Here is a 26430-nt window from a genome sequence, read left to right on the forward strand (position 1 = left end):
CTCTTATCTGTAGTTATCCATCCATCCATCCATCTTCATCCGCTTTATCCGAGGCCGGGTCGCGGGGGCAGAAGCCTAAGCAGAGAGGCCCAGACCTCCCTCTCCCCAGCCACCTCCTCCAGCTTATCCGGGGGAATACCAAGGCGTTCCCAGGCCAGCCGAGAGATATAATCTCTCCAGCGTGTCCTGGGTCTGCCCCAGGGCCTCCTCCCGGTGGGACATGCCCGGAACACCTCACCCAGGAGGCGCCCAGGGGGCATCCTTGTCAGATGCCCGAACCACCTCAGCTGGCTCCTTTCGATGTGGAGCAGCAGCTGCTCTACTCTGAGCCCCTCCCGGATGGCCGAACTTCTCACCCTATCTCTAAGGGAGAGGCCAGCCACCCTTCGGAGGAAGCTCATTTCTGCCGCTTGTATCCGCGGTCTCGTTCTTTCGGTCACTACCCACAGCTCGTGGCCATAGGTGAGGGTAGGGACGTAGATCGACCGGTAAATTGAGAGCTTCGCTTTTACACTCAGCTCCCTCTTCACCACGACGGACCGGTGCAGCGTCCGCATTACTGCAGCTGCAGCCCCAATCCGTCTGTCGATCTCCGGCTCCCTTCTCCCATCACTCGCGAACAAGACCTCGAGATACTTGAACTCCTCCACTTGGGGCAGGAACTCATCCCCGACCCTGAGTGGGCACTCCACCCTTTTCCGGCTGAGAACCATGGCCTCAGATTTGGAGGTGCTGATCCTCATTCCCGCTGCTTCACACTCGGCTGCGAACCGTTCCAGTGCGAGCTGGAGGCCCTCACCCGATGAAGCCAACAGAACCACATCATCCGCAAAAAGCAGAGATGAGATTCTGAGGCCACCAAAGCGAAAGCCCTCCGCCACTTGTCTGCGCCTAGAAATCCTGTCCATAAAAATTATGAACAGAACCGGAGACAAAGGGCAGCCCTGGCGGAGCCCATCACCCACCGGGAACGAGTCCGACTTATTGCCGGCAATGCGAACCAAGCTCTTGCAACGGTTGTATAGGGATCGAATGGCCCGTAGCAATGGGCCAGACACCCCATATTCCCGCAACACCTCCCACAGGACACCCCGAGGGACACGGTCGAATGCCTTCTCCAAGTCCACAAAACACATGTAGACTGGTTGGGCAAACTCCCATGCACCCTCAAGTATCCTGGAGAGGATAAAGAGCTGGTCCAGTTTTCTGCGACCAGGACGAAAACCGCATTGTTCCTCCTGTATCCAAGGTTCGACTAGCGGACGAACTCTCCTTTCCAGCACCCTGGCATAGACTTTCCCAGGGAGGCTGAGGAGTGTGATCCCCCTGTAGTTGGAACACACCCTCCGGTCCCCCTTCTTAAAGATGGGGACCACCACCCCGGTCTGCCAGTCCAGGGGTACTGCCCCTGATCTCCACGCAACATTGCAGAGGCGTGTCAACCAGGACAGCCCTACAACGTCCAGAGCCTGTATGTATGATCTGTATGATTTCATCAGTCATCACAAACTAAAGTTTGTCCTCTTAATCTTTGCCCCTTGTTGCTTTGACAGCATAAAAATCCTCATAAACTACAGATAAAATTAACTAAATTATCTGTAGTTAATTTTATTTAATTTAATAACTGTACAGTACTCTGTTTATAGTAACTATTGTCTTTAATGTAATGTTTCTGTTCTGTGTCCTGTTTGTTTGTATATGTGTCTTTCTGGCTGCTGTTACAACCAAATTTCCCCTTGTGGGACAATTAAAGGATTATTCTGTTCTACCAAAAAAGTCACACAAAATCTAAAACGTTGTGTATTATATATGATACACACATCCCACTTTGAAAACCCTCACATTGATACATTAATCCTGTAAGCCTTTACACTGATCATATTCTACTTTGGGGAATTTCAACACAAATGAAACAGTGTTTTGCTAAACCTTTTCCTTACTTTATGGCACTGACACTGCTACAATAGTGGCCACTATTAATAAACATGGCTACTGTTTAAATAAAGGTGTCAGAGTAGGCCGAGTTATTAGCGTAAGATAAAAGGTGAGGTTTAAAGGTGGATAGGAGGATAAAAAGGTGGTTTAAATGGAGTTTTTCACTTAAAGAGAAAGGAGCTAAAATGGATATCTGAAGGACTGCAACAGGTAATTAATATTTTTGAACTGTGAATCAGTGAGTTGCCTACTTCTAGGACTCTGTTTGAGGGGGAAACTCTACTTTTATAGAGTTCTATGATAAAACACCCAGTGCAACTCACCTTCAAGCATCTAGTGGTTAAAATGTGTCAGACGTAAATATAAATAATTATACATATTCTTCTAGATTATGGGAACAGCAGGACTTGTTTTTGTGGCTGACACCACACCAGTGATGAAAGTACGACACCATTAGCCTTACTTGAGAATGACGATGACGACTATGACGTGGAAGAGGACAAAAAAGATCCTGGCCGAAATGTGGGTGACTGTGGCAAAGCCGCTGCTGAGAAGTGGAGTCTTGTTAAGAAATGATAACACAAACAGGAATCAAACCTGGCAACGCAATTATTCTCAAACATTTCATAAATGCAGATGATTTTATTTGCAGTAGAATGAAAGTCACTGAGAAAAAAAAGGGGGGGGGGGGGGGGAGTTTTTGTAGTTTTGAAGATGTCTTAAAAATTCAAATCGCTGCTGGTAACTGAAAACGAGATTAAACACAGAAAATGCTGAGACATTCAGCTAAAGGATATCATGCCATTGGTTGACCACGGTAAGCTCAACCAGCAGGATGAAGGAGGAGACCACATCATTGAAGTTATTCTTGCAGTAGTTGAGCTTTGCAAAGTCTGTTCCATTCAGCAGAGGATTACCACAATATGCCTTTGCTGGATCGGTGGAGCTCTGTTCATAAAACGTCACCTTCCCTTTAAAGAGCTCCATCCCCACCATGGCAAAAATGTAGTACACCACCTGTGGAGGAACACCACAACGGACAGAACCATCTTCACAAACATAATGTCAGCTTCAGTTTTCAGACCCCTCAGCAGGTTGAGGCTCTGCATAATGCAGCGTTTGTAGGTTGGCTGGTCCTCACTATGTTTTAGAGCAGGTGTGGGCAACTCCAGGTCTCGAGGGCAGGTCTCCTGAAGGTTTTAGATGTGTCCTTGATATAAAACAACTGATTCAAAGGGCTAAATTAACAACATGTCTTGAAGTTCTCCAGAGGCCTGGTAATGAACTAATCATTTGATTCAGGTGTGATGACCCAGGGTGAGATCTAAAGCCTGCCCGACACTGGCCCTCGAGGCCTGGAGTTGCCCATCCCTGTTTTAGAGTGAAGTCTCTACTGAAGGTTGCCCTCATATTGGTGATGGATCTTTTAAGACAGAACCATCATTAGGGCGGCTAACATCAGCTGTGCTTTGTTTTAGTGTTTGTTAACAAATGCTACTATGACAAACCAGCCTGCTGTCACAAACTCACAATGATAAGCTGTCCAAATGTGAGGATTGCTGGTCCAATCCTGATCAGGGTGTTGATGATTGTACGAAACCTAGCAAGAAAATAGACCTCACTGTTAGTAAAGCAACATGCTTATGCCTTCCTACTGTAACATCCATTTTTCATTTGATGCATCTAAGGATTACTGCAGGATCACCACAAATACAGATGATTTTTATACAAGGATAAATAAATGAATAAGAAATGTAGTTAAACCTTTTGATGCTGTCCACCACCCGTATCAGTCTGAGGACTCGTAGAATGAAAACAATGTCCAAGATTTGTCGGCTGGAGAAATGACTCGCTATAATGCAAACGGAATTAACAAATTAATGAATTAACAAAGACCAATAGCTTGTATCATCCTGTGTTTTAAAATAGTTATTGTGATTGACAGTGACATGAACACTCAAAGTAAACATTCAAAGATGTATCTAAAATGTGAGTAATTAAGTTTTGTTGAATTGTACTATCAACAGTTCAGAGACCAGAACAGCAGGAGCTTTAAAGGCTAACTCATGAAATCCTTTTTGGGGGGAAATTGAGCATTTATACTTTAGTATTTTAGAACTCAATTTTCAAAACTGTTTAAAAAAACAACAACAACAAAAAACAACAACAAACTTGTGAATTTGCATATTCAAAGTTTTAATTTGTATTATATTAGTTAGTCTGCATTTTTTGTTTGTTTGTTTTGTTTGGTTAAAATTGTACTGCACAATTAATGTAGTTGTGGGGGGGGGTGACTACATTACACTTGATGACGCTGCCATGGCGAAATTTGCCTTTATAGCTACACCGTGTAATTTGTTATTGTTGTAGTTGCATGTTTGTTTTCAGTTCAGTGATTTTCTGCCTCTGTTCCCCGACTCCATGCTGGTGTGTACATTCAAAGTGGTGAAACAGATTGCATTAAACAAACAAACAAACAAACAAACAAACAAACAAACAAACAAACAAAAAGTGATGTGCCAGCCAGATGTAAATTTGGCAAGGGTTAAGTTTGACCTTGATTTTGACCCTGTTGGAACAAAGCTTAACATTAATTAGAAACGCTTACATGACTTCATCACAGAGTTTACGATGGTGGCAATAAGAGCAGAGATGACAATGACTGTGTCAAACCTGAAGACAGAAAACAGAAATCAGAAAAAATTCAAACTTTAATTTAGGCAGAAATGCTATGAACGAGGATGCTGAAAACAAAACCCTTTTTTCTTATGGCGTCAGTCTGACACCACCAACGTGTCAAAAAACACAAATATACCATGAATGTAAATAAAACGACCATTTTTCTCAGCATCAGTTAAGTGTGAGAAAATCTTCACGTTGTAAAAGAATCAAAAGATTTTATCTTTTGTATTCTTATCCAAGTATTTCAAATTTAAGGAACATTAAAACTAACAAGCACATGCAGGAGGCTGCAGAGTGTGGAAGCAAACAGAACAAGAAACCATTTGAGCCTAACAAGCAGCTTTCATTCATGGACTGGATCCAGGTCTAGCAATTTATCCAGAAAATATACAAACACAATACTGAATATTTTTTTGACGGAAGTTATCGCAGCTACACTGCTCAGTAGCAAATGTAACACTACTGTAAAAAAGAAATGATAGCATAAGAAACAATGAAGACAAAAACTATTCCAAAAGCTGCAGCAAGAAACCTTCAGAAGGATCAGAGCTTAAAACCCCAGTGGCAACTTTATTAGGTGCACCAAGACGGATCTAAAGACAAACCTATTGTCATTCTACACACACACACACAATAATATCATACCCAATAAAGTGGCCACTAAGTGCAAAAAGTCATGAAAATGAGGCAATTAACTGGCAAATACAGTGAGGAACATAAGTATTTGAACACCCTGCGATTTTGCAAGTTCTCCCACTTAGAAATCATGGAGGGGTTTGACATTCACATTGTAGGTACATTCCCACTGTGAGAGACAGCACTTAGAAACAATTCAGGAAATCACATTGTATGATTTTTAAAGAACTTATTTGTATTGCACTGCTGTACATAAGTATTTGAACACCAGGCAATCAGCAAGAATTCCGGCTCTCAAAGACCTGTTGCTATGCCTTTAAAAAGTCCACCTCTACTCCACTTATTAATCTAAATTAGTAACACCTGTCTGAGCTCTTTAAAGACACCTGTCCACCCCACAGTCAGTCAGACTCCAACTACTACCATGGGCAAGACCAAAGAGCTGAAATGCTTATGTGCAACAGTGCAATACAAATAAATTATTTAAAAAAACAAAAAAAAAAACAAACACAATGTGTTTTCCTGAATTGGTTTTTAAATGCTGTCTCTCACAGTGGCACTACAATGTGAATTTCAAACCCCGCCATGATTTCTAATTGGGAGAACTTGAGTGGAGTGTTCAAATACTGATGTTCCTCACTGTAATATAAACTAAATTTAACTGAAAAAAGTTGGTTTTTTGTTTTGTTTTTTAAATAGAACATTTTTGTACATTGTACCATTTTACCATGTTTTGTTTTGCGCTTTTCTTTTCAGTTTAGTTGTGAGTGGATCTGCCTGCTTTAGGTTTATCAATTACATCAAAAACTAATATTTTCACTTTTTCTGATTAAACCAAACTGAAGTTCATTTGAAGTTCAGAAAAGGTCTACAAATGTGCGCGCATTTGTGGATTGAATTCAATGATGGTGATTTTCAATATAGAAATTTCCCTTGTGTACAAAGACTTTTCAGTCTGTCCAATTCTTGTTGTTCTTAAATAACAAATTGTCACACTGTCCTTTACACACTATTCAAACACAATCAGATTTCCCAGTGTCATCACTTGAAGTTGTCTTTGTAGAATTTCTATTAAACTTTAAGCTTTATATAACTTGCATAACCCAAGTAAGCCAGTTGCTGGTTTTTGTTACGTATTATTATTTTTTGTTTTATTATTATATTTCTCATTATTGAGCACTTGTTTAGTTTTACCCTTTATCCTATGTTCGACAACATATTTTGTTTTTATGTCTTGATGCATTCTCAATCATCCAGGAAAGTAAATCTCCAAAAGTTAATTCTGTTCATTTGGACGTAGCGTTTCGTGGGAGAAACGTTTCGTCACTCATCCAAGTGACGACTGAAGAAGTCACTTGGATGAGTGACGAAACGTTTCTCCCACCCCATATGGAAAAGAAATAGTAAAAACATATATGATTTACTCATGAAAGTGGCCACTTTCTCATTACTTTCATATATTTTTTTAGTAAGTATACAAAACATACAAGTTTCATTATATAATTTTTCAAGGGATCTTATGTGTTTTCACTCTTGTATGCTTTTCATACAAGTTTCATACAAGACAGATAAAAACTTTATAAGATTTATATACATCTTTTCCATATGGGACAAAACGCTACGTCCAGATGAACAGAATCAACTTTTGGAGATATTTTGTTTTTACTTTTGACATTAAACTAAGCTCCATCATTAGGAAAAGTTCACTTCCCAAAGCTTAAAAGAGTAGATAAACAACCCGCTGAGCATCAATGACTTGGTCGAAGCACTTGAAGGCGTATGAAGGTAAAAGAAGCGGCTGATAATGTAAAAGAAACATTAAATCATGTCACATACCTTGTACTTATAATCTGGGATGTAGATAAGCTGTGTGAAATTCATGCAACACAACTTGTTGATCTTAGATTTGATTCACTTAAATACTTCCATTACTTGTTATATTAAAAAATACTCAAAAATACTATACACATATTTTAAGAAATTAAACATTTGACATAACACACAAATACAGTACATGTTAATTTATAAATGTCTACGTAAGGTTTTTGTGTATTAAGCAAGCAGACTTGGATTACACTGTTGGTTTTGATCTGCACAGTGGATTTTTTTTGTTTTTTTAAACCATCTGCCTCACTGAAAAAGCTTGATCACACCCATGAATAGATGGTGCTGTGTAATGTCTGGATCTCTGATTCCACATGAACACCTGTTAAAATGTACCTTAAGCTGTCTGTAGATAAATCAGTACTGGGGATTCAGACTCTTTGGTGAGTAAAGACAAAGTGTCAAAAGCACATTAATGACATTATAATGTTATACACTTGTTCTCACGGCATGTTCTCACCAGTTCCAAAAACTGTGTTTGGAGAAGAACACTCTGGGCTCAAACACATACAGCTTCAGCAGAATCTCCAGAATATACAGAGCCAGAAAAACCCACTCTGAATTCGCAATCATTGGATTCTCCTCATCAAGACCGATGAAAACAGCATTCACCAGTATGATCAGGTCATATACCATAACAAAGGCCCTGGAAAAGAACACATATAGTTCTGTGTTTGTAACTACTTACATCAAAATCAGAGGAAAAAAAAAGAAGGTTTCAAAGTTGAATTTGTATCTTACCGGTGTTGGACCAGTTGGCATAGGAGTTTGCTGGGGGCTGACTGGTAGAGGGAAGGGCACAAACTTTGAAGTGGATGAGGTCTTGACTTAATTGTTATTATTTCAATATTCAAGAGGTCAGCAAGCTGGACAAATGCCACCTTACCTGTAAAATAATCATCCTAGAATTGTAATCAAAAACGTTACAAAGATATAAAAACTTAAACTTAGGTCTATTTAAAATGAATCATCTAATGCAGGGGTCGGCAACCCTGGGCACGCGTGCCAGCTCACGCGAAGGGTTAACTCAGACCTTCCCAAAGTGTGGGGCCCGCCCCCTAGGGGGGGCGCAGAGCCATTGCAGGGGGGGGGGGGGGGGGGGGGGGCATGAAGAGGGGGAAAAAAAAAAAACAACAACACTTGGACACTGCTAGCATGAGGCGCCCACAAACGCAAAGCAGGAGATGAAGCATCGCTGAATATGTTTCCAAACCAACTTCATTCTAAGCCAAAGACTAGAAAATATGGTGAAGCATGTCTTCCCTTTGGTTTCACCTGCACAAGTGCCGAGGTAGGTCTCCCTGCAGGATTGGTTTTCCCTTCGTCAGGAGCACAGCTGGGCTCTTCAAATCACGGACAAACAGTATCCCACATTCTTGATTTTTAGTTCACAAACACTTGTTGTAATGACTAACTACTCCTGACATGTTGGAGATGTTTGCTCTTTATACAGTAAAGTTACAGCGGGATATAAATAATATCAGGCTGATCCTGCCAGGATTTGTTCCCCCAGTTCAAATCAGGGACAAACAGGATCTCACAGCTGTTTATGTTTTTAAACCTATTTTGCACAGAGAGGCGCACAGCTGACGTGAAAAAAGGCACATACCATAAACGTTGCGTGAAGAACTCTGTATTCCTCGTCCACAGGTAAACGGAAAAAAAGAGTTTTAAAAAAAAATTTTTTTCGGTGATTCGAAACGCCGTTTACGTGTGAACGGAGCAGATGCGTTTTCAAAAATACCCGTGTAGGTGCAGACGTAGCGTAAAAGAGTTAGTAGTTTATTTTCTTACTACCTACAGATCACTAAATGTTTGAGGTGTGAAATAAACCGCAATTGAGCAAAATATGGGTGTGTGTGTGTGTGTGTGTGTGTGTGTGTGTGTGTGTGTGTGTGTGTGTGTGTGTGTGTGTGCGTGCGCACACTGTGAGGGGGGGCGCGAACATTTTTCTGTAAAACAAAGGGGGGCCCAGCGGAAAAAGTTTGGGAACCACTGGGTTAACTGATGGCACGACTATAGCTGGGCCCGGTGGGCCGATGGTGATTTTTCGTTTTTATGGGCCAATGCTTTTTTGTTTTTTTGTTCTTTTTGTAACGGCATGAACAATGAAAGGTGGTGGATTGGTCAGATGCTGGCCGATGCGTAAAAATAACTCAGTTGTTTGGTGGTGGCTATGGCGGAGCTTCCACAGAGGCCAGCAGGTGGATGAGGGAAAGGGGAGGCAGGAGAAGGACAGACCCGAGGCGGCCGCCGGTCCGAGTGTCAGGTGAACTGAACTTCAGGTAAGACGGTATGACCTGCAGTCTATCTGGGTCAGATATAAACCAAGTTTAGGTGGAGTTTATTTTCGTTATGCTGAATTGTTACAGTCAGTTACAATAACTCGTACAGCGTACTAGCTAGCATGACAGAGTTTCTATACAGCTGGGCGGGTGCTATGATGTTACTGATAGTGAATTTTATTTTATTCATAAAGGTTAGTTAGTAGAGTTGCCAACAGTCCCTTAAAAATGGAATGGTCCCTCGTTCATTGAAAATATTACGCATTTCATATTGAGCTGAGAAGGAACACAGTTTGTCCCGTACTTCAGCTACAATGGAAAAAGACTCAAAGCTGGAGTTATTCTGTGTGTTTACGCTGTCAGCGGTTTCTTCTTCTCTCATTCTCTCACCCTCCCTCTCCTGTTTCTACTTCAATCATGAAACTGATCCATGATCAGCTGATCGGCTTTTCTCTCTTGTTTGTTTATCACTTTGTGCCAGAAAGAGGAAACCAGCGGATGTCGCGCTAAACAACAGCAGCACTTTTAAACTTGATCAGCTGTTGTTAGAATTAATTTCATATTAATTTCTAGTATCAGCTGATGTTTGCTGGAGCCACAGCTGTAAAGCTGCTGGTCATGATATGGTTTGGTTATCTGGTGAGATGGAAACATGAAGATGAAACCAGGCGATGTTCTTACTGAATCATCAGAGCTGTGATGGAGAAACAGGTTTACCTTTTAGGTGACATGAATGAGTTGAAGGGAAGTTATGAACTGTTTCTGAGAGACAAATAACACCAGGATCCTTTTCTATGTAGCTGACAGCTGGTAACTGTGCAGGGGCGGGTCTAGCAAAGTGTTGCCGGGGGGGGGGGGGGGGGGAGGCATTAACAGGGAGAGGTGGGAACAAAGAAATACTTTTCTTTCTTATTCTCATTTCAGATGTCTCGCTTTTAATAAATAATTATCTGAATCTTACAACCAAAGTTTTTATCTGATATAAAATGTATAGAAATCATACCAATGAGACAGTACATCACTGTCACAACAGCGTTTGTTTTCATTCAAAGGCTTTATGGCTTTTCCTATAATACCTGGTGGGCTGGTCTCTAGTCAAAATGCCCGGGCTGATTTTTTTGTCCCAGTCCAGCCCTGGGCACGACACGCAGGGAATTAATTTGAGCAGGTGCATTTAAAAAAAAAAAAAAATGGCCGGGCCAGCGGTGTACATCACAAATTAGCTCGCATAGACACATTAGTTGTGCTGCTTCTTAATGATGGTATCTTAGCTAACAACCCCAACTACCAGATTCAACTTGTAATTGGCTAAAAATCACTTTGCCTACTGGTGAGAGGGACGTTGCTAGCTGGCAGTTTTTTCGAGCAATGTTGAAATTTCCACTTTCCAACACTTCAAATGCTTCAGGAGCTGTCTGCTCAGTGCAGCATCAGCACCACGGAAATCCGTAGACTCGAGACAGAATTCACAATGCGTTTTCGGGACTTGCAGGTGTATGGACCAATGTTTTCTTTTCTGATCAAACCAGAAAGCTTTAATGAGCAGCTGGATTTGTCTTGCATTAACTGGCTGGACACAGAGGACATCGAAATGCAGCTGATTGAACTGAAAAGCTCGAGTCTGTGGGGGTCAAAGTTTGCAGAACTACAGACGCAGCTGGAATCCACAGCTGTGCGTGTTCATGGAGCTGCATGTTCACCTGCTGGACAAGTTTAAATGTCTTCAGAACATTGCAGAGGCCTTATTGACAGTATTTGGCTCTGCATATCAGTGTGAGCATATTTTCTCTGACATGAGTGTCCTCAGGTAGCCGTCTGAATGCTGGACACTCGGAGACCTGTGTCTCTGAGTGGGAGACCAGAGATCATATTAACATGTGTGTCTCTGTATTAACAAACATGCCATATTGGCCCAGTTTATTTTTCTTATTACTGTTGTGAGGAGACCATAAATAGCATTTGCATTTTCTGTTGTACAGTTCATTTGCTGTTATGGATAAAAAGTCTTTTTTTGTTTCAAAATAGCTGATAACTATTCGCTGACAGCTGCCAACATCTGTGAACAAATATAATTCTATAAAGTGGTTCTATATAGTCAGTGTTGGGGAGTAACGGAATACATGTACCGCCGTTACGTATTTAAAATACAAAATATGAGTAACTGTATTCCGTTACAGTTACCGTTTAAAAAGGTGGTATTCAGAATACAGTTACTTTGTTGAAATAAATGGATTACACTGCGGTACTTTCCTGTTTCATTTTGTCGCGGGTCAGGACTGTTTGGGTTTTGTTTGACAGCTACGTTCTGTTGTTCCAGGCGGCAGCGCTACGGTTGCCATGGTTACAGGGCGACGCTCTCTCTCTCTCTCTGCGACTGTGTGTTTCCTGGGTGAGAGAGCGCCTTTTCGTTGTTGTTGTTGTTGTTGTTGTGCTAAGCTAACAGGCAGAATGCTACAAGCATAGCTCTAAAGAATGTAGCATCATGTTCAGTGTAGTCCGTGTTGCAGGGAGAATGGACTGCCATACACGTTATGGGTCTGTGAGCGCGAGGAGGGAGAAAAAGGGGAGTGGAAAGGTACGAGCTGTCATTGAGGAAAAACGGGAGCTGGAAGCATGTAAATATAATAATAACCACTGCAGCCAAGAAGAGTGCCTGACGAGCCCAGTTGTAAGTAAGGTATTAAGACTCGACTGCACACTGTGTTCGTGTTTTCCTCCGAAAACAATAAGTTCCGTTGGAGCAGCCTTTCAACGCCTCTCTCTGTCTGTCGCAAGAAAAGTTGACCCACACAACAAAGTAAAGCTATTTTTCGGCTACGAGCCGACAGGGACCCCGCCGTATTAGTCAGATGTCCCTTTACTACAGCTCGGAGTCGCGGACCTTCAGTAATAGTAATAAATCACACAGCAATAGTACATTCACGTTGTTGTAAAAAGCATGATAATATATTAAGTAATCCAAAGTATTCAGAATACGTTACTGTCATTGAGTAACGTAACGGAATACGTTACAGAATAGATTTTGGGGCATGTATTCTGTATTCTGTAATGGAATACATTTTAAAAGTAACCTTCCCAACACTGTATATAGTGTGTAACTGTTAATATAGAGCGTTATTACATTTATTGCTAATGCAATCATATGGCACATTGACTTCTGAGGAAATATTATATGGCACTCATGATCAGAAAGGTTGCCGACCCCTGACCTAATGTAACAACCTTCTGTTTGTTAAATGCAGGAATTGCAGTACGCACCGCAAAACTGTTTTCATTTTTCCTTCGAGTATATAGCAGCATTTTTGGAAATTTTTATCCCCTGTGCAAGACTGAAAAATGAAGACAAAATGCCAAAAACTGAAGTAACTAACTGCCACTTGAGGCTTGCTCTGTAAGCAAGACTCCCATGTGAAAATGCAAAGTTTTATAGTTTTAGAAAGGATGTCTAAAGCATAGCACAAAAATGGTTTTCACAGTGAGGAAGAAGAAAACAGAAACAGCAAATTCATGCTATTGCTCAAGTGCAAAGTCACACACACTGCGTGTTCATAAAGCAGAGGTTAAAAACCAAGAGTTGTGGTTTAAAAAAATAAATAAAATAAAATAAAATAAAAACCTGCATAAGAGGCAGTAGTAAATAACTTGATAGAGACAAAATCATTAAAGGAATTCAGGGATAACAACCACACACAGGGAAATATGTATAACTGTAAAGATCAATTAGATTATTTTTTTTACTTGTTGGGTTGTATAACATCAGATGTTGTGGTTGGTGGAAAAATAGAAATGCTCAATGATAATGCATTTTGACTTCCTTCATGTGGAAGATGAGTGTGAAGACACTGACTCAGCAGAGTATGCAGAGCTGAATGATACTGGACATCTGAACAATGCCTCAGCTTCAAGGATTAGACTGGACTGGTGACAATTTAATGGCCTTTAGGTAGATTTAGGGCATGCAGGCTGTACTCAGTTTACACATGAACACGCAAAACTGTGAGACAACCTGGTCACCTACGGCTCTAAGCAATTAAAATGCATGTACATTTAATCTTATTCATAACCTTACCCTTATTCCAAAGCAAATACAAAATGTTGAGATATTTGTGTAGAATAATAGAAGATGTAATGCAGTTCCATAGTTTATCTGTGACATGCAATCATATTCAGTCGTACAGAGCCAGTTTGGCCTTGAAATGTTGCTAAAATGTAAAGAAGGCAGCATTGCACAGCAGCTTTGTTCATTTGTGCTGAATATTACACTCTTCTCATAGCTTCTTAGCTGTGGATCTGGGAACAAACGAACTATTTTGCCAAGTTGCATAGTGACGCACCAGGAGTTTATTAAAAGCTAGACAGAAATTTTACACTTTGCAATGCCTACAACATTATTGACTTTGCCTACTTGCTTAAATTACAATTTCAGGGGCATTAACCACGAGTTTAATGTTTGTCTTTGTGTTTCTTACTCTTTAAAGGCCACAAATAGTTATTTCAAACTATAGATGACCTTTTAACATTTTTACATGCATACTTTCATCATGTCATTCTCATTATGCCTTTCTCTTCCAACACTGCTCTCTCCTCTTCCTCCTCATCTCCAACCTCATCTCCTTAAATTAAGTCAAAGCTCTAACACATGAAAATGTACATAAATATGCTCAGTTACTCTCCATATTGTCACAATTACTTGTCAGCTGACTAGACATGTGACATGCAGATTAAACAGCTGACAACAAACCGGCTAAAGAAAAATAAATCTCATCCCTTCCATCTTGGGTACTTATAAAGAACTTTACTAAACTCAACTTCCCTAAACGTGTTTTGGATTTAAGGTGTGTATGTTGGTTTGGATATCACTCACCAATGGCCCCTTGGTTCTTGTCATCAGAGACGCTCCATAGCAGCTCTCTGTGAGCATTACTAAGGTTGGGTTGGACCAGTCGGACCAGTTGGTTCCAGCTGGCCTGGGTCACCACTGGCTCGCCGCCCTCCTCCCTTTGCTCCTGTAGGACACCAAATGCTCGCACCATCTTGTGCCTCTTAGCTCTCACTAGCTGCCGTACCTCTTCCTGTTGGAAATGATCATTTTCTTCTTAAATGACATGGAATGTGCAAAGGAAATCTACTGTATTCACAAAAGATGTGACATAAATTTATAGAAAAATAAGTACGTTTAATAAATAATTCCAAGATCCAGGTGCTGCTGTGACAAAGGAACTTTCGGGATACATCTTATTTGATTGAATTGACAAATATTAATCAGATCTGCTTGCCACTTTATATAAGTTGATATAATCTTACATGGCATATAGAGTATTTTGCAAAACCCTTTGCACAGCTTCTCAGGAGGTATGGAAAGTCATTGACTAATCAGACGTTTGGCGGTCAATCCCTGGCTGCTTCAGTCTGCATGTCAAAATACCTTTAGTCAAGATACTGAACCCCAAGTTGTTCTCTGATGTATACATCAGAGTGGCAATGCTTGTGTGAATGTTGCGTGATTTTGTACAATTCTAACGATCCTAAAAGTCAATATTGGCTCCAACGTCCTTTATTCTTTACCACGGCCTGATATTTCCTAGGCAAGCTTCCTTGTAGCTTTCCTGAAGTAGTCTTCATAAACAGTTCTCCAGGCTTCTTGGAGGAAATTCCATTTTATTAATGTTGAGGTCCTGGTTCTAGGGAGGCCAATCCATGACTGCTTGTGTTCCACCATGTGTTTTTCTAAAAATGCATGCTTTTATTGCATTGTCAGTGTTTTCGGGATCATTGCCATACTGAAAAATTAAGCCATCACCAAATAAATGGCCTGCCAGATGGTATTGCAATCAAATCTGACAGTGCATTTTTATGTACATAGTTTCATCAATTTTGGCAAGATTCCCAACACCACCGGCTGAAATGCTCAAACTAGGACAGAACCTTTACTGTGATTTACAGATGGCTATAGACACTTACTGTACCCCTCTGCCAACTTCCTCTGAACATACTGATTTAAATTAAAAATTTCATTTTGGATTTATGATACCATAAGACCTGTCCCACTGATTTTCCGTTCAGTTTTTGTGGACTGTGGTATAGCTTAGCCTTTTCTCCTGGTTTCCCTCTCTTAAGAATGACTTCTTTATAGCTACGCTTCCACTGAGACTATTTGTAATAAGGCTTCAGTGAACAGTAGATAAATCAAATGCAGGTCCAGATACATCTCTCAAGTCCTGTGTCAAGTGTGTGTGGTTTTTTTTAATGCGGAGTGGCTCAAAACTTTTGCACAGTATGGTATTTTTTAAAGAAATTATAAAAATATAGAGAACCTGCACAGGAAACGGTCACATGGCTGTACCTTCAAGTATTTTTTATAGTTGTTGTATACGACAGCCAGGAAGACGGACATGAAGATGTAAGTGTTGATAAGGATGTACACAATGAAGAAGACTGCGAAGAAGAAGTTGGCGTTGTATGCTGGCATCCTGACAATAACAAGCAGAAAAAAAGAAGTCAGGCTAAGATACAAAGACAAATAGATACTAATAGAAAGATACTAGATACTAGAAGAAGAAAAACGGTTAGTGTTCACTTCCTTCTTCTTTTCTGTAAAGCTCAGAGAGTTCCCTCTCAAACCAAGAGGTCAGCGCCAGAAAGAAACACAAGAGTTTGTGTGGTTTGAAGTGCTATCTAAATAACAACACTACTTTTACTTCACAAACAGTTTCAAAATACATTATGTCAAATACACTAATTAAAAATCTGAGAATTAGGATTATAACTGAGTTTGGCTGAATTGTGTTATTCATGTCGTCTCCTTGCTGTTCAGACATCACGCCTTATTGATCATATAAACAATTCCAGTATTCAAGGAATACATGCACAACATTGAATGCAACACAAATTACATTCAGTGGGTTTCATCTGAACAAAAATTTTAACAGAAATGAGAAAATCTGCTAATTTTTTTTAAATCAACTGTCCTTTTTCAAATATTAATAGTTGGTTCATCTCGCCCTATGACAGCTGGGATGGAATAGTTGGTTCAACGAGATAAGCACTATTAACAACAGTGCTGTTTCTTTCTTTCAGTCAGAGCCACTGAATGATGTATAAGATGATGTGAAGATGTCCAATTTAGATTAAAAAGACAGATCTGGATAAAAATGTGACATTTATGCCAGTTTTATATGTACAGTATGTGAGATAAAGTGCATCTTAATTGCTCTCCAAATATTTAATCATCTATCATTAATCTGTGAATCTATTTTCATCCATGTTTCATAGTCATCTTTGTCTACTTGATTTTGTTGATTGTTTGACAAAATGCACATAAAACTAAAGTGGAATGAACCAACACTACATTCCATTTTGCAATCACACGCAAAATCTGACTTCCACGTATTTTCACAAACTGAATCATCTCAAAGTAAATACTATATAAAGTAACGTCATGCAAACACAATCAGGGATTTAACGTACTTTAGAAAAAGGCATGCTTCATGAAGACTGAAATAATTGTAAATTGCTTGATCTCAAAGAACACAAATTGAGATTTACAATACAAACTTACATGACGTCAGGGCTATTGGCCGTGGTGACGAGGACGTACAAGTCAAACATGATTTCCAGGTAGCTGGTGAAATATGGTGTTCCATTTATGTTCGTCAAACCTCTAGAGAGAGAGAGAAAAAATACATACACTTAAAAACTATTGCTAAAACTCAAAAAAGTCCTCTACTTTTTCACTAAAAACAAAACAAAGCAAAAAAACAGAACACATGGCCTCAGTAGAGCCTTTGGGAAAATGTTGACCATTGTCTAACTGCGCCAGGTGGTGTGGCTCTTTGACTGACCAGGAGAACATGTTTGTAAATGTTGCATAAGCTTAAAATCTTTGCTTATTTATATGGATGACATAGCTGGGTGTTTGCACAATTGCCTGTGCAAGCTCATGTTATAAATTACAATTTCACTGGTTGCATCATGCAAGATTTTATTACATAGAGAAAGAAAGAAATCCAGGTAATATATTTGGATTGGATCTCAGATCTTTACATGTATTCAGCTTGTTACAAAATGTCAGAGAATGACCCAGCAAGTCTGTCAAATCTGTTGTCTGTATGCTGCTTACTATTGTCCCTTTTACTCTCATTATTCCAGGCTTCTCACTACACTGCCTGAAAGCTATCATCTGTTACCTACCTGCCCATTATAGAGCGCTTTAGCTTTTGCAGGAAGTGTTTTCAAGTTGCATGGGTCTCAAAGACTCCCAAGTTATATGCAATGTAAATACAGCCTTTTAAAAGATAATAAACAGGCCAAAAAGATGTCACATATATGGAATGAAATAACTTGAATGATTCTAACTGAAAACAAGTTTAAAGAGAATTTGAAAACTGATGTCAAGAGCCAACCTCAGAATACAAAGGTACAGCTTTCTCACCGTTTGCCCAGCAACTTCAGCGCCATGAGGGCGAAGATGAGGATACTGAACATGAAGAGCAGGAAGACGTAGAAAATCTGAGGCAGAGCATTACGGATGCTCCTGAATGCTCTGCGGAGCTGAACACAAAGGAGCACACAGTGACACAGTTTTACATGCAAAAGCTCTTTCCTTATACACTTATCAACAATGTTTTCAAGTACCATTGGCTCGTGAAGTCAAACATTTACATGTTTAACAACATTATGTCTGCCTCAAACACTCCACAAATTTCTAACAGAGAAAAACCAAACATGATCCATTGATCAAACGGCAGAAAATTCATGACAGACAAAACACCACTTTGAGAGCCTTGATCACGTGAACACAAACAAATGCTCAAACTCTGACCAGATGTGAAAACATTTTCAAGTATGACTTAAACTGAATTTAGGACCAAAGCTTTCTACATGTCTGCAAACCACGAGTCACTTGGATTTCTGGGCAATTTGTCATTTATAACATACATGCATAAAACTTCTGTATGAGCCTAATCACCTTCAGGGCTGAGACTGGGAAAAAAACATGCCAAAAAATGTAGTGGTTAGTACTGTTGACACAGCAAGATGGTTCTTGGTTCTACCACTACTATGTTAGGTTAACTGGTGATTCTAAACTGGCCATGGATGTGAGATAGATAGTGTTTGAAGTACATCGAATAAAATATGCCTATCGAACGGACAAGCATAGCAGCTGCAATGGTCCACTTGTGAAAATAGATTTGTTGGAGATTTTGTTTGACAACAAATCTGACTGCTGCACTGCCGGACAGGACAGGCAAAAAATAAAATAAATAAGTTAATTGTATAAATAATAGAAGTTAGTTTAATAAGACCTAAAAATTCGTTAAATAGAGCCATCTTGTGATGTCTCTGGAATATTTCTTACAGCCAAATCATTAATAATCCCCACAAACACATTATATTTGGTGTCAAAAAACACTGAGCTAATGAAGACGTCATATTTTGAGAATGAACTCCTAACGGGGATGATTTCTTCTTTAACATGTATTCTGATATATGTTATTTCTCTTAGTTTTCTTAGTAATTTCTCCTAATCTTCACTGTAGTACACAAAGTTTCTGAGTTTAACCCTAGGAATGTAATCATAGAAAGAAGACACCGAGACAGTCTATAGTAGAGCCATGAAAAATGTAACCAATGACCTACATTTGACTACAGTGCTTATCCTCACTTTACTTTTAGTGCTTCAAGCCTTCCCATATCAGTTCAGCAGAGCTAGTTCTCTCTAAAGGTGGTGCTCATTACAACTGAAATGGATCATCCTCTGGAGAGGATTTAATGAGGAAAAAAACGGAAAAAAATTGAAATGTTCATGGTAATGAAGCTTTCATTACTGACTGTGGATTGTTTAAACATTCAGCCATTACCTGCCGTCCCTCTGTGACGTTGACCAGTAGAAGCGGCCGCAGGACTCTGGACCAGCGAACACCATAATAATTTGCAGCTTTCAATGCTCCATAAATGATCATATCAACCAAAGTGAGCTAGTCAATGCACAAAAGAACAAAGTCATTTAATGGTAAATGGTAAACAGACTGGTTCTTATATAGTGCTTTTCTACTCTGAGCAATCAAAGCGCTTTATACAACTTGCCTCGTTCACCCAGTCGCACAAGCACTTTTTTCTATGCAAGTGCTTCTAACATTCACACACATTGAAAGAATACCAGCTTCAATGCTAGTATTTACTATCTATTTGCATTTCAAAGAGTCAGATGCAGTTCAAGATGCATATGTCAATACTTAAAGTGTTTCCATGACCAAACTAGCTAGATAAGAATAAACAGGATTATTCTAAAATGAAATTATTTGAGCAGTAGTAGAAGGACAGTCTTCTTTGAAATGAAAATGATTTCATATATAATACAAACAAAATAACAACTTATTCCAAATATTCCAGAAAATAAAAAGTTGTGCAAGAAAATTTGTGACTGAGAGCCTCAGAATCACTGAGTCACAAGGAAGCTTTACTACTTTGGTAGTGCTGAGAAAGCAACATCTTAGGCTAAAGGTTGTTTCACAACAAGAGGAAAGCCTTCTCAGCACATCCTGTCTCTGCAGCTCAGCACACGTTAACAGTTTCAGCTTTCAGACCCTAAACCAGGAAGTCCTCTGGGTGCACACTGCACACTCACCAACTGACAGGAATGTATAACCTCTTCCTAAGTACTTAGTCAAAAACATCTTTACAATGACTTGTTCTGGTTCTGTCTGAGTTAGAGGAGCCTTCTTCCAAAATCTTCCAATTAAAAATACATATATACTAATAATGTGTATAAACCCCTCCCACAATAATAATGCAGATTGGCACTCCTACCGTGAGGATGACAATGATGCAGATATTTTTGGGATCTTTCCAGAACTTGTCACGGAGAATCACCTTGGCATAGTGAATGACTCGAATGGTGAAGATGAGCAGACAGAGTATCTCCACCAGCATGGTGGCCTGAAAAACAACATAACACAACACATGACCATACTTCTGATAATAATTTAACTTCTTGGACCTCACAGTAGCTAGTCTATTTCACTGATCTCAGCTGCACTACTGTAATTGCTGTATAGACCATCATACTGTACAATACAATAATTATAGTTTTCCAACTGTTTATTAATACTTGCAATTGTATATCTACAACCTGTATAGTTTTCATATTTTTAAACATATGCATAACCTGTTCATAGCCTGCGCATACTTATAGTATATTCATAACATTCCTTCATACCTTGTACATGTAACATACTATAATAGATCCAAATTCTGTATTATATATTATTACTAAAGCACTTTCTGGATGGATGCAAACTGCATTTCGTTGCCATGTACTTGTGACATGTGCAATGACAATAAAGTTGAATTTTATTCTATTGTATTCTATTCTTCAGGACTGGTAAAATGTTGAATGGCCTGAAAATCTATTCAGTCTTTTTATAATAAAATGCTGAGGTGTAGACAGTAATTAGTATTTCTATTCATACAAGCCACAGAAGATTACATTAGAGTCAGTCAAAGTTAATGGTGTTATTAATTACTTTTACATTACCAGCTATTACTGAACTCCAATTTGGAATTTCAATGATTGCACATTTTACATATAGGTCAAGGGTCAAGTTCAAGGTCAAGTTCATTTATATAGCACATTTCCAAACCGTCCATACTGCACAAAGTGCATAACCATGTAAAATGCCACTGAAACAAATAAGATGTAAAACAATGATGCAGTAAAATATGGAAAAAATAAATAAAGTAAATCAATAAAAACAACTAAAACAACAACTAAGGCTGTTACAACCAAAATGTTTAGGTCAAAGTTTGTTAAAAGCCAGACGATAAAAATGTGTCTTCGGTAACGATTTAAACTGATCACGTGTTTGTGCAGATCTAATGCGGGATCTGCCACAGAGAAGGCTCAGTCGCCATGAGACTGATATAGAAAGACATAGAAAGACTGTAGCTACATCAAAATATAATATATACCCTAATACCACTATCTCCCAGTTTCATAAAAACTATAGCGGTGTGTAGTTGGTAACAAATTACTGCTGATAGAAAAGCAGCTTATTTTAAGTGATTAGAACATTATACTAGAACTAAACATCTTGAGCTGCTGTGTCTCAATCATTATCAAAGATCAGACATATGATAGTGTCTCCATAATAGACCTCATCCATCCAAGCGTATTGACTGTACTTGACTGTAACTCTTGTTGTGCTTTAGACACCTGTTGTGAGCTCGCCGTTCACTCTAGCCAGAACCAGCAGCAGTAAGGCTCACCAAGACTGGGGAGCAGACCAAGAAATACAATTGCCAGGTGCAGTCCAAAATGTTGGAGTTGAAGTCTGTCAAGCTCTGGGAGAAGTCTATTTATATAAAAATGGAAGAGGAATTATTGCTAATTCGCATTGTCAAGGAGTGAAGCCAAAAAAGGTGGCAGTAGATAAACCGTTACTCAAAAAGCCATCTCTAGACCCAGCCGTTTTAGCTAATTATAGGCCAATCTCAACCTTCCTTTCATATCAAACATCCTTGAAAGAGTAGTTGTCAAACAGCTAACAGATCATCTGCAGAGGAATGGCTTATTTGAAGAGTTTCAGTCAGGTTTCAGAGCTCATCACAGCACAGAAACAGCTTTAGTGAAGGTTACAAATGATCTTCTTATGGCCTCTGACAGTGGACTCATCTCTGTGCTTGTCCTGCTAGACCTCAGTGCAGCGTTCGATACTGTCGACCATAATATCCTATTAGAGCGATTAGAGCACGCTGTAGGTATTACAGGTACTGCTCTGCATTGTTTTGTATCATATCTAACTAATAGACTTCACACATTTTAATGCTTTGCAGATAACACACAGCTTTATCCATCCATGATACCAGATCTCACACACCAATTAGTTAAACTGCAGGAATGTCTTACTCCCGGAAAAGCCTTCAGCTAATCCAAAATGCTGCAGCAAGAGTCCTGACAGGGACTAGAAAGAGAGAGCAGATTTCCCCTCTATTGGCTTCTATTGCATTTAATATTTCTTCTTCAGTCACCTTTCTCACTCACTATGTGTTAACAGACCTCTCTGCATTGAATCATACTCGTTATTAGTCTCTGTCTCTCTTCCACAGCATGTCTTCATCCTGTCTTCCTTCTCTCACCCCAACCGGTCGCAGCAGATGGCCCCGCCCCTCCCTGAGCCTGGTTCTGCTGGAGGTTTCTTCCTGTTAAAAGGGAGTTTTTCCTTCCCACTGTTACCAAAGTGTTTGCTCATAGGGGGTCATATGATTGTTGGGTTTTTCTCTGTATGTATTATTGTAGGGTCTACCTTACAATAAAAAGTGCCTTGAAAAAACTAACAAACAACAACAACAAAAACAAACAAACTAGTAAGAAAGTATGCTAGTTGTTTATTTAAACTGCTATATTTCACTTTTTTGCATTCATTAATTTTGCTACATACTTGCTAAATTTAACATCTGTATAAGTTTAATTACTAGTCAGCCTTTAAACCAAAATGAAACTTAGATTTACAAGAGCCCTCAGAACATCACTTAGTTAGTACTTAGTTTATATCAGAATAACTCTTATAGTGTTTTTTCATAGACTCTGCTTCAATCAGCATGACAGAGGCTCAGATATTTCAGATATATCAGTTCCAATACTGTCTGCATCTCTGAATTTTTCAAAAAGCACTTACGATTGTTTGGACATTTGGCGCTGCTGACAAACCTTTTATTCCTCTCGGCACCCTTAGCCTGCACATTAAAAAGAGAAACTATAAAAACAGGACAGTGTCTCTGTGTGGCAGTTGCAGTCTTACCCATATAGGCAGAGGGTATACAGCTGGATCCTCGAAGATGGCAAGAGACAGATTGACCAGCATGAAGAAGTAGAGGAGTACCTTTAGGGCCCAATGATTATAGAGCATATACAGTCTGAAAATCCACACACAAAGTTGGATATTAGAGCAACTCACACTCATTATTCAATCCAAACTGCATGCTATAACTTAAAGTCCTCACATCCAAATGCATTTCACATTAGGGGGAAGTCATTTCACATCCCTCATAGTTTGCCATAGCAGATTGACTAATAAACAGGAGAAAATGTTGCATTTGCTGGGACAATATATTCTACATGAAAAATTATCCATTCAACAATGTTGATTTAAAGCTGTTATAAAGACTAATATGTATTTATTAAAAGTGAAATATAAAGTTATGACACCTTACAGTAAATATACAGAATAAAAAAAATACCAACCAGTCAGCACAGGCAAAGAAAGTCATCGTAAACAGAGCTAAAAGAAACTGTTCTAGTCTGACATGTTCAAACTGCTGGTCAAAAATTAAGAGGAGACGGAGAGGAGTGAAACATCTTCCAGGCTGAACAGATTAAATATACGTGTGTACAGAAATCAGCACAACAGAAATACAGCAGAGACAAACAAAATAATTATAGAATTTCCACATATTTAATATGGATGGATGGATGTGAAAGCCGCACCTGACAGCCTGAGGTGATGTGTCAAAGTAGACATTTCTGTTGTACTGGGCATCTGACACATAGATGGCAGCCAAGTTAAAATCCTGAAACACACAGAAGGGCATTTAAAGCATTTAAATATTACTCTCAATATAAGAAGATCTGCAAAATAAAAGGTATTTAACGCTGAAAAATTAACAAAAATTAAAACCAATCTACTATCTGATTGTCTTTTTTAGTTACATATAGTTGTTTGTTTCCTTAATTCTCACATTTCCTTTGTCTGTTAGTGGATTGTTTTTTGTTTTTTCGGCCGGCTTGTGCGATACATATATGAATGGTATGAGATCAAGTGTAAACCATCATTATGGTATTATCCATAGGCACACTGGCTAAGGTACAGCATGAATTACAACAGCCTTACCTAAGCCATTTCTCTGTGTGAGATACAGCAGGCAAAATCAGTTTTGACCATGTGACAAACTGTTGCTATTGATAAGAAATTCTCACCAGAGAAACCATCCAATCCACACATGCAAAGAAATCAAAGCACAGATCCCGATAAATTATGTGTAATATAAGAAATGATACAGAAAACATACTGAACACACTAAGAAAGGGGTGTACAAAAAGGCATGGAAAGTCATGACACCAGCTGAATAATATCAGTAAGCAGTCCTGCCACTTGGTTCAAATTGATGTTGGTTCATTCAAACTGATGGCCTATAAAAACATGTCTCATAAGAAACATGGGTAAAACCAATGAGGACTCTCAAGACCTTTGAAGCCTTATTGTTGCAAAACATACTGAAAGCATTGGTTACAGAAGAATTTACAGAAGAAACTACTGAAGGTTCCAGTGAGCACTTTTGAAGCCAATATCCGGAAGTTGAAAGAACATTATTTCACCATAAACCGGCCACGACCAGGTGCTCACTGCAAGATTTCAGACAGAGAAACAAAGGCAAATGATAGTATGCATGTTCAATACATTTTCCACTCTGTCATTTCTCATTATTACACATAATTTATGGTAATCTGTGGTTAGATTTCTTTACATGTGTAGACCGAACTGGTTGTTATTGGCATCTGGTGAGAATTTTACATCAAAAGCACCTTTAGAAATATATTTACTTAGAAAATTGGTGGCACGTTCAATACTTATTTTACCCACTGTAATTATCAGCAGCTTCACCGAAAGGTTGAGGAAATGAAAACAACTTGCAGAAGCACAGACTCAGGGTCAGCAGTGACCTGCTAGACAGAACCTCAGTGATGGATCCTTGGTTCAGGGCCAATATACATCCCAAGCACCAAAAGACTAGTGCACTTAAACACAAAACTGTGTTTGAGGTCAAGTCTATGCTGTCTGATTAATTGGTGACCACAGTGCATGAGCCTGAAGGCTAGCAAAGAATAGTGCAACTGGTAAGAATCACTGGCAAGCAGGTCCTGAGCTGTGACGAGAGAGTTTTAAGGTGATTTACAGTGATTTAATATAGAAGGCAGTTCACTCAAATAGTGGAAGGAACATATAGATTGTTTCAAGCATTGAACCATCTGTCAAAAATGGTCCGTGAAAAAAAAGGGTCCCCTTTTTTTTGTTTTTTAAACAGTCGTCCAAAGCTATCGAATAAAATCTATTTTATTTGTCAATGATTCACTTAATGCACAATAAATTCATCTTTAACAGAGAACTAACTAGGGAAGTTGGAAGCTGTATACTAGTGATGGGTGCTTTATGGGGCTTAAAGGACAAGAGTCCAACAGTTTACTGCAGTCGTGGAATCATTTGCACGTTCTCCAGGCCATCCGCTGACAGAAAACCTGCACAATCACATTATAATCACTTGTAGTTGTGCAGGAGCGTCCAGCTGTGTCATACCTCTTCGCTTTTTGCTGTATTCCCTGTGTTTGAATTTCCTTTTCTTGCAGACGCTTCGGGAATGTTTTCATTCTTCTCTGATTCAGACATCTCTCAACACGACCGACACAAAACGTCCCAAAATGTTTCTTCTAACTTTTTAATGACTCTCGAAATGTCTCCAAACTTTCACTACCAGCTCCTCGGCGTTTCTAAGTGGTGAAAAAAAGAAAAACATATATCCAAACTTAGTTTAAGTCGCACTTTTTGACGTAAACGTCACATCAAGCGTCATCCACGAGATTCGCATCAGAGGATTTCTTTCCAGTGGCATAAAAATGACAACCGCTTGCCATCTATCTCAGCCTACTGATATCTGGTCAGAGCCGCTTCAAGTCTTGCTCCAATAAACCACGACTCTTGCTGACTTCACGGACCAGCGGAATGAATAAGGAGGAAAAAATACAGTGATGTGTAAAACAGGCTGATTACCATTAAACAAAGCAACAACAAACTATCTCATATTCCCTAATAACGAAGTTGCAGATAGCGAGTAAGTAATAGACTTACAAAACGCAAAATGTTACGTTTTAACCAGATTTAGAGTAGTTGACCAAATGTCTCAATGAAAATCAACAATAAATGCATAAAAGGTTGAAGATTTTTTTTAAACTTTGAAT

The 26430-nt window shown here is 39.3% G+C and overlaps 1 protein-coding gene across 1 annotated transcript in view; it reads right to left on the reverse strand.

Annotated features, from left to right (window-relative positions):
• Window positions 1-26187, reverse strand: part of tpcn3 (two pore segment channel 3) — a 30949-nt gene extending 4762 nt beyond the window's left edge. Inside the window, exons 1-16 of the mRNA XM_026171996.1 lie at window positions 25772-26187; window positions 23908-23990; window positions 23222-23336; window positions 20232-20360; window positions 19283-19399; window positions 17854-17972; window positions 16981-17082; window positions 15766-15892; window positions 14287-14494; window positions 7879-8023; window positions 7598-7783; window positions 4544-4608; window positions 3700-3787; window positions 3466-3535; window positions 2733-2952; window positions 2399-2489 (exon numbers count right to left, since the gene is read on the reverse strand). Coding sequence (XP_026027781.1) covers window positions 2399-2489; window positions 2733-2952; window positions 3466-3535; window positions 3700-3787; window positions 4544-4608; window positions 7598-7783; window positions 7879-8023; window positions 14287-14494; window positions 15766-15892; window positions 16981-17082; window positions 17854-17972; window positions 19283-19399; window positions 20232-20360; window positions 23222-23336; window positions 23908-23990; window positions 25772-25861 — 1955 coding nt within the window. The 5' untranslated portion in view covers window positions 25862-26187. The remainder of the gene's footprint in view (window positions 1-2398; window positions 2490-2732; window positions 2953-3465; window positions 3536-3699; window positions 3788-4543; window positions 4609-7597; window positions 7784-7878; window positions 8024-14286; window positions 14495-15765; window positions 15893-16980; window positions 17083-17853; window positions 17973-19282; window positions 19400-20231; window positions 20361-23221; window positions 23337-23907; window positions 23991-25771) is intronic.
• Between the last annotated feature and the right edge of the window lie 243 nt (window positions 26188-26430).

The sequence above is a fragment of the Astatotilapia calliptera genome, chromosome 6 (genome assembly GCF_900246225.1).
Source record: "Astatotilapia calliptera chromosome 6, fAstCal1.2, whole genome shotgun sequence".
Lineage (NCBI taxonomy): Eukaryota > Metazoa > Chordata > Actinopteri > Cichliformes > Cichlidae > Astatotilapia > Astatotilapia calliptera.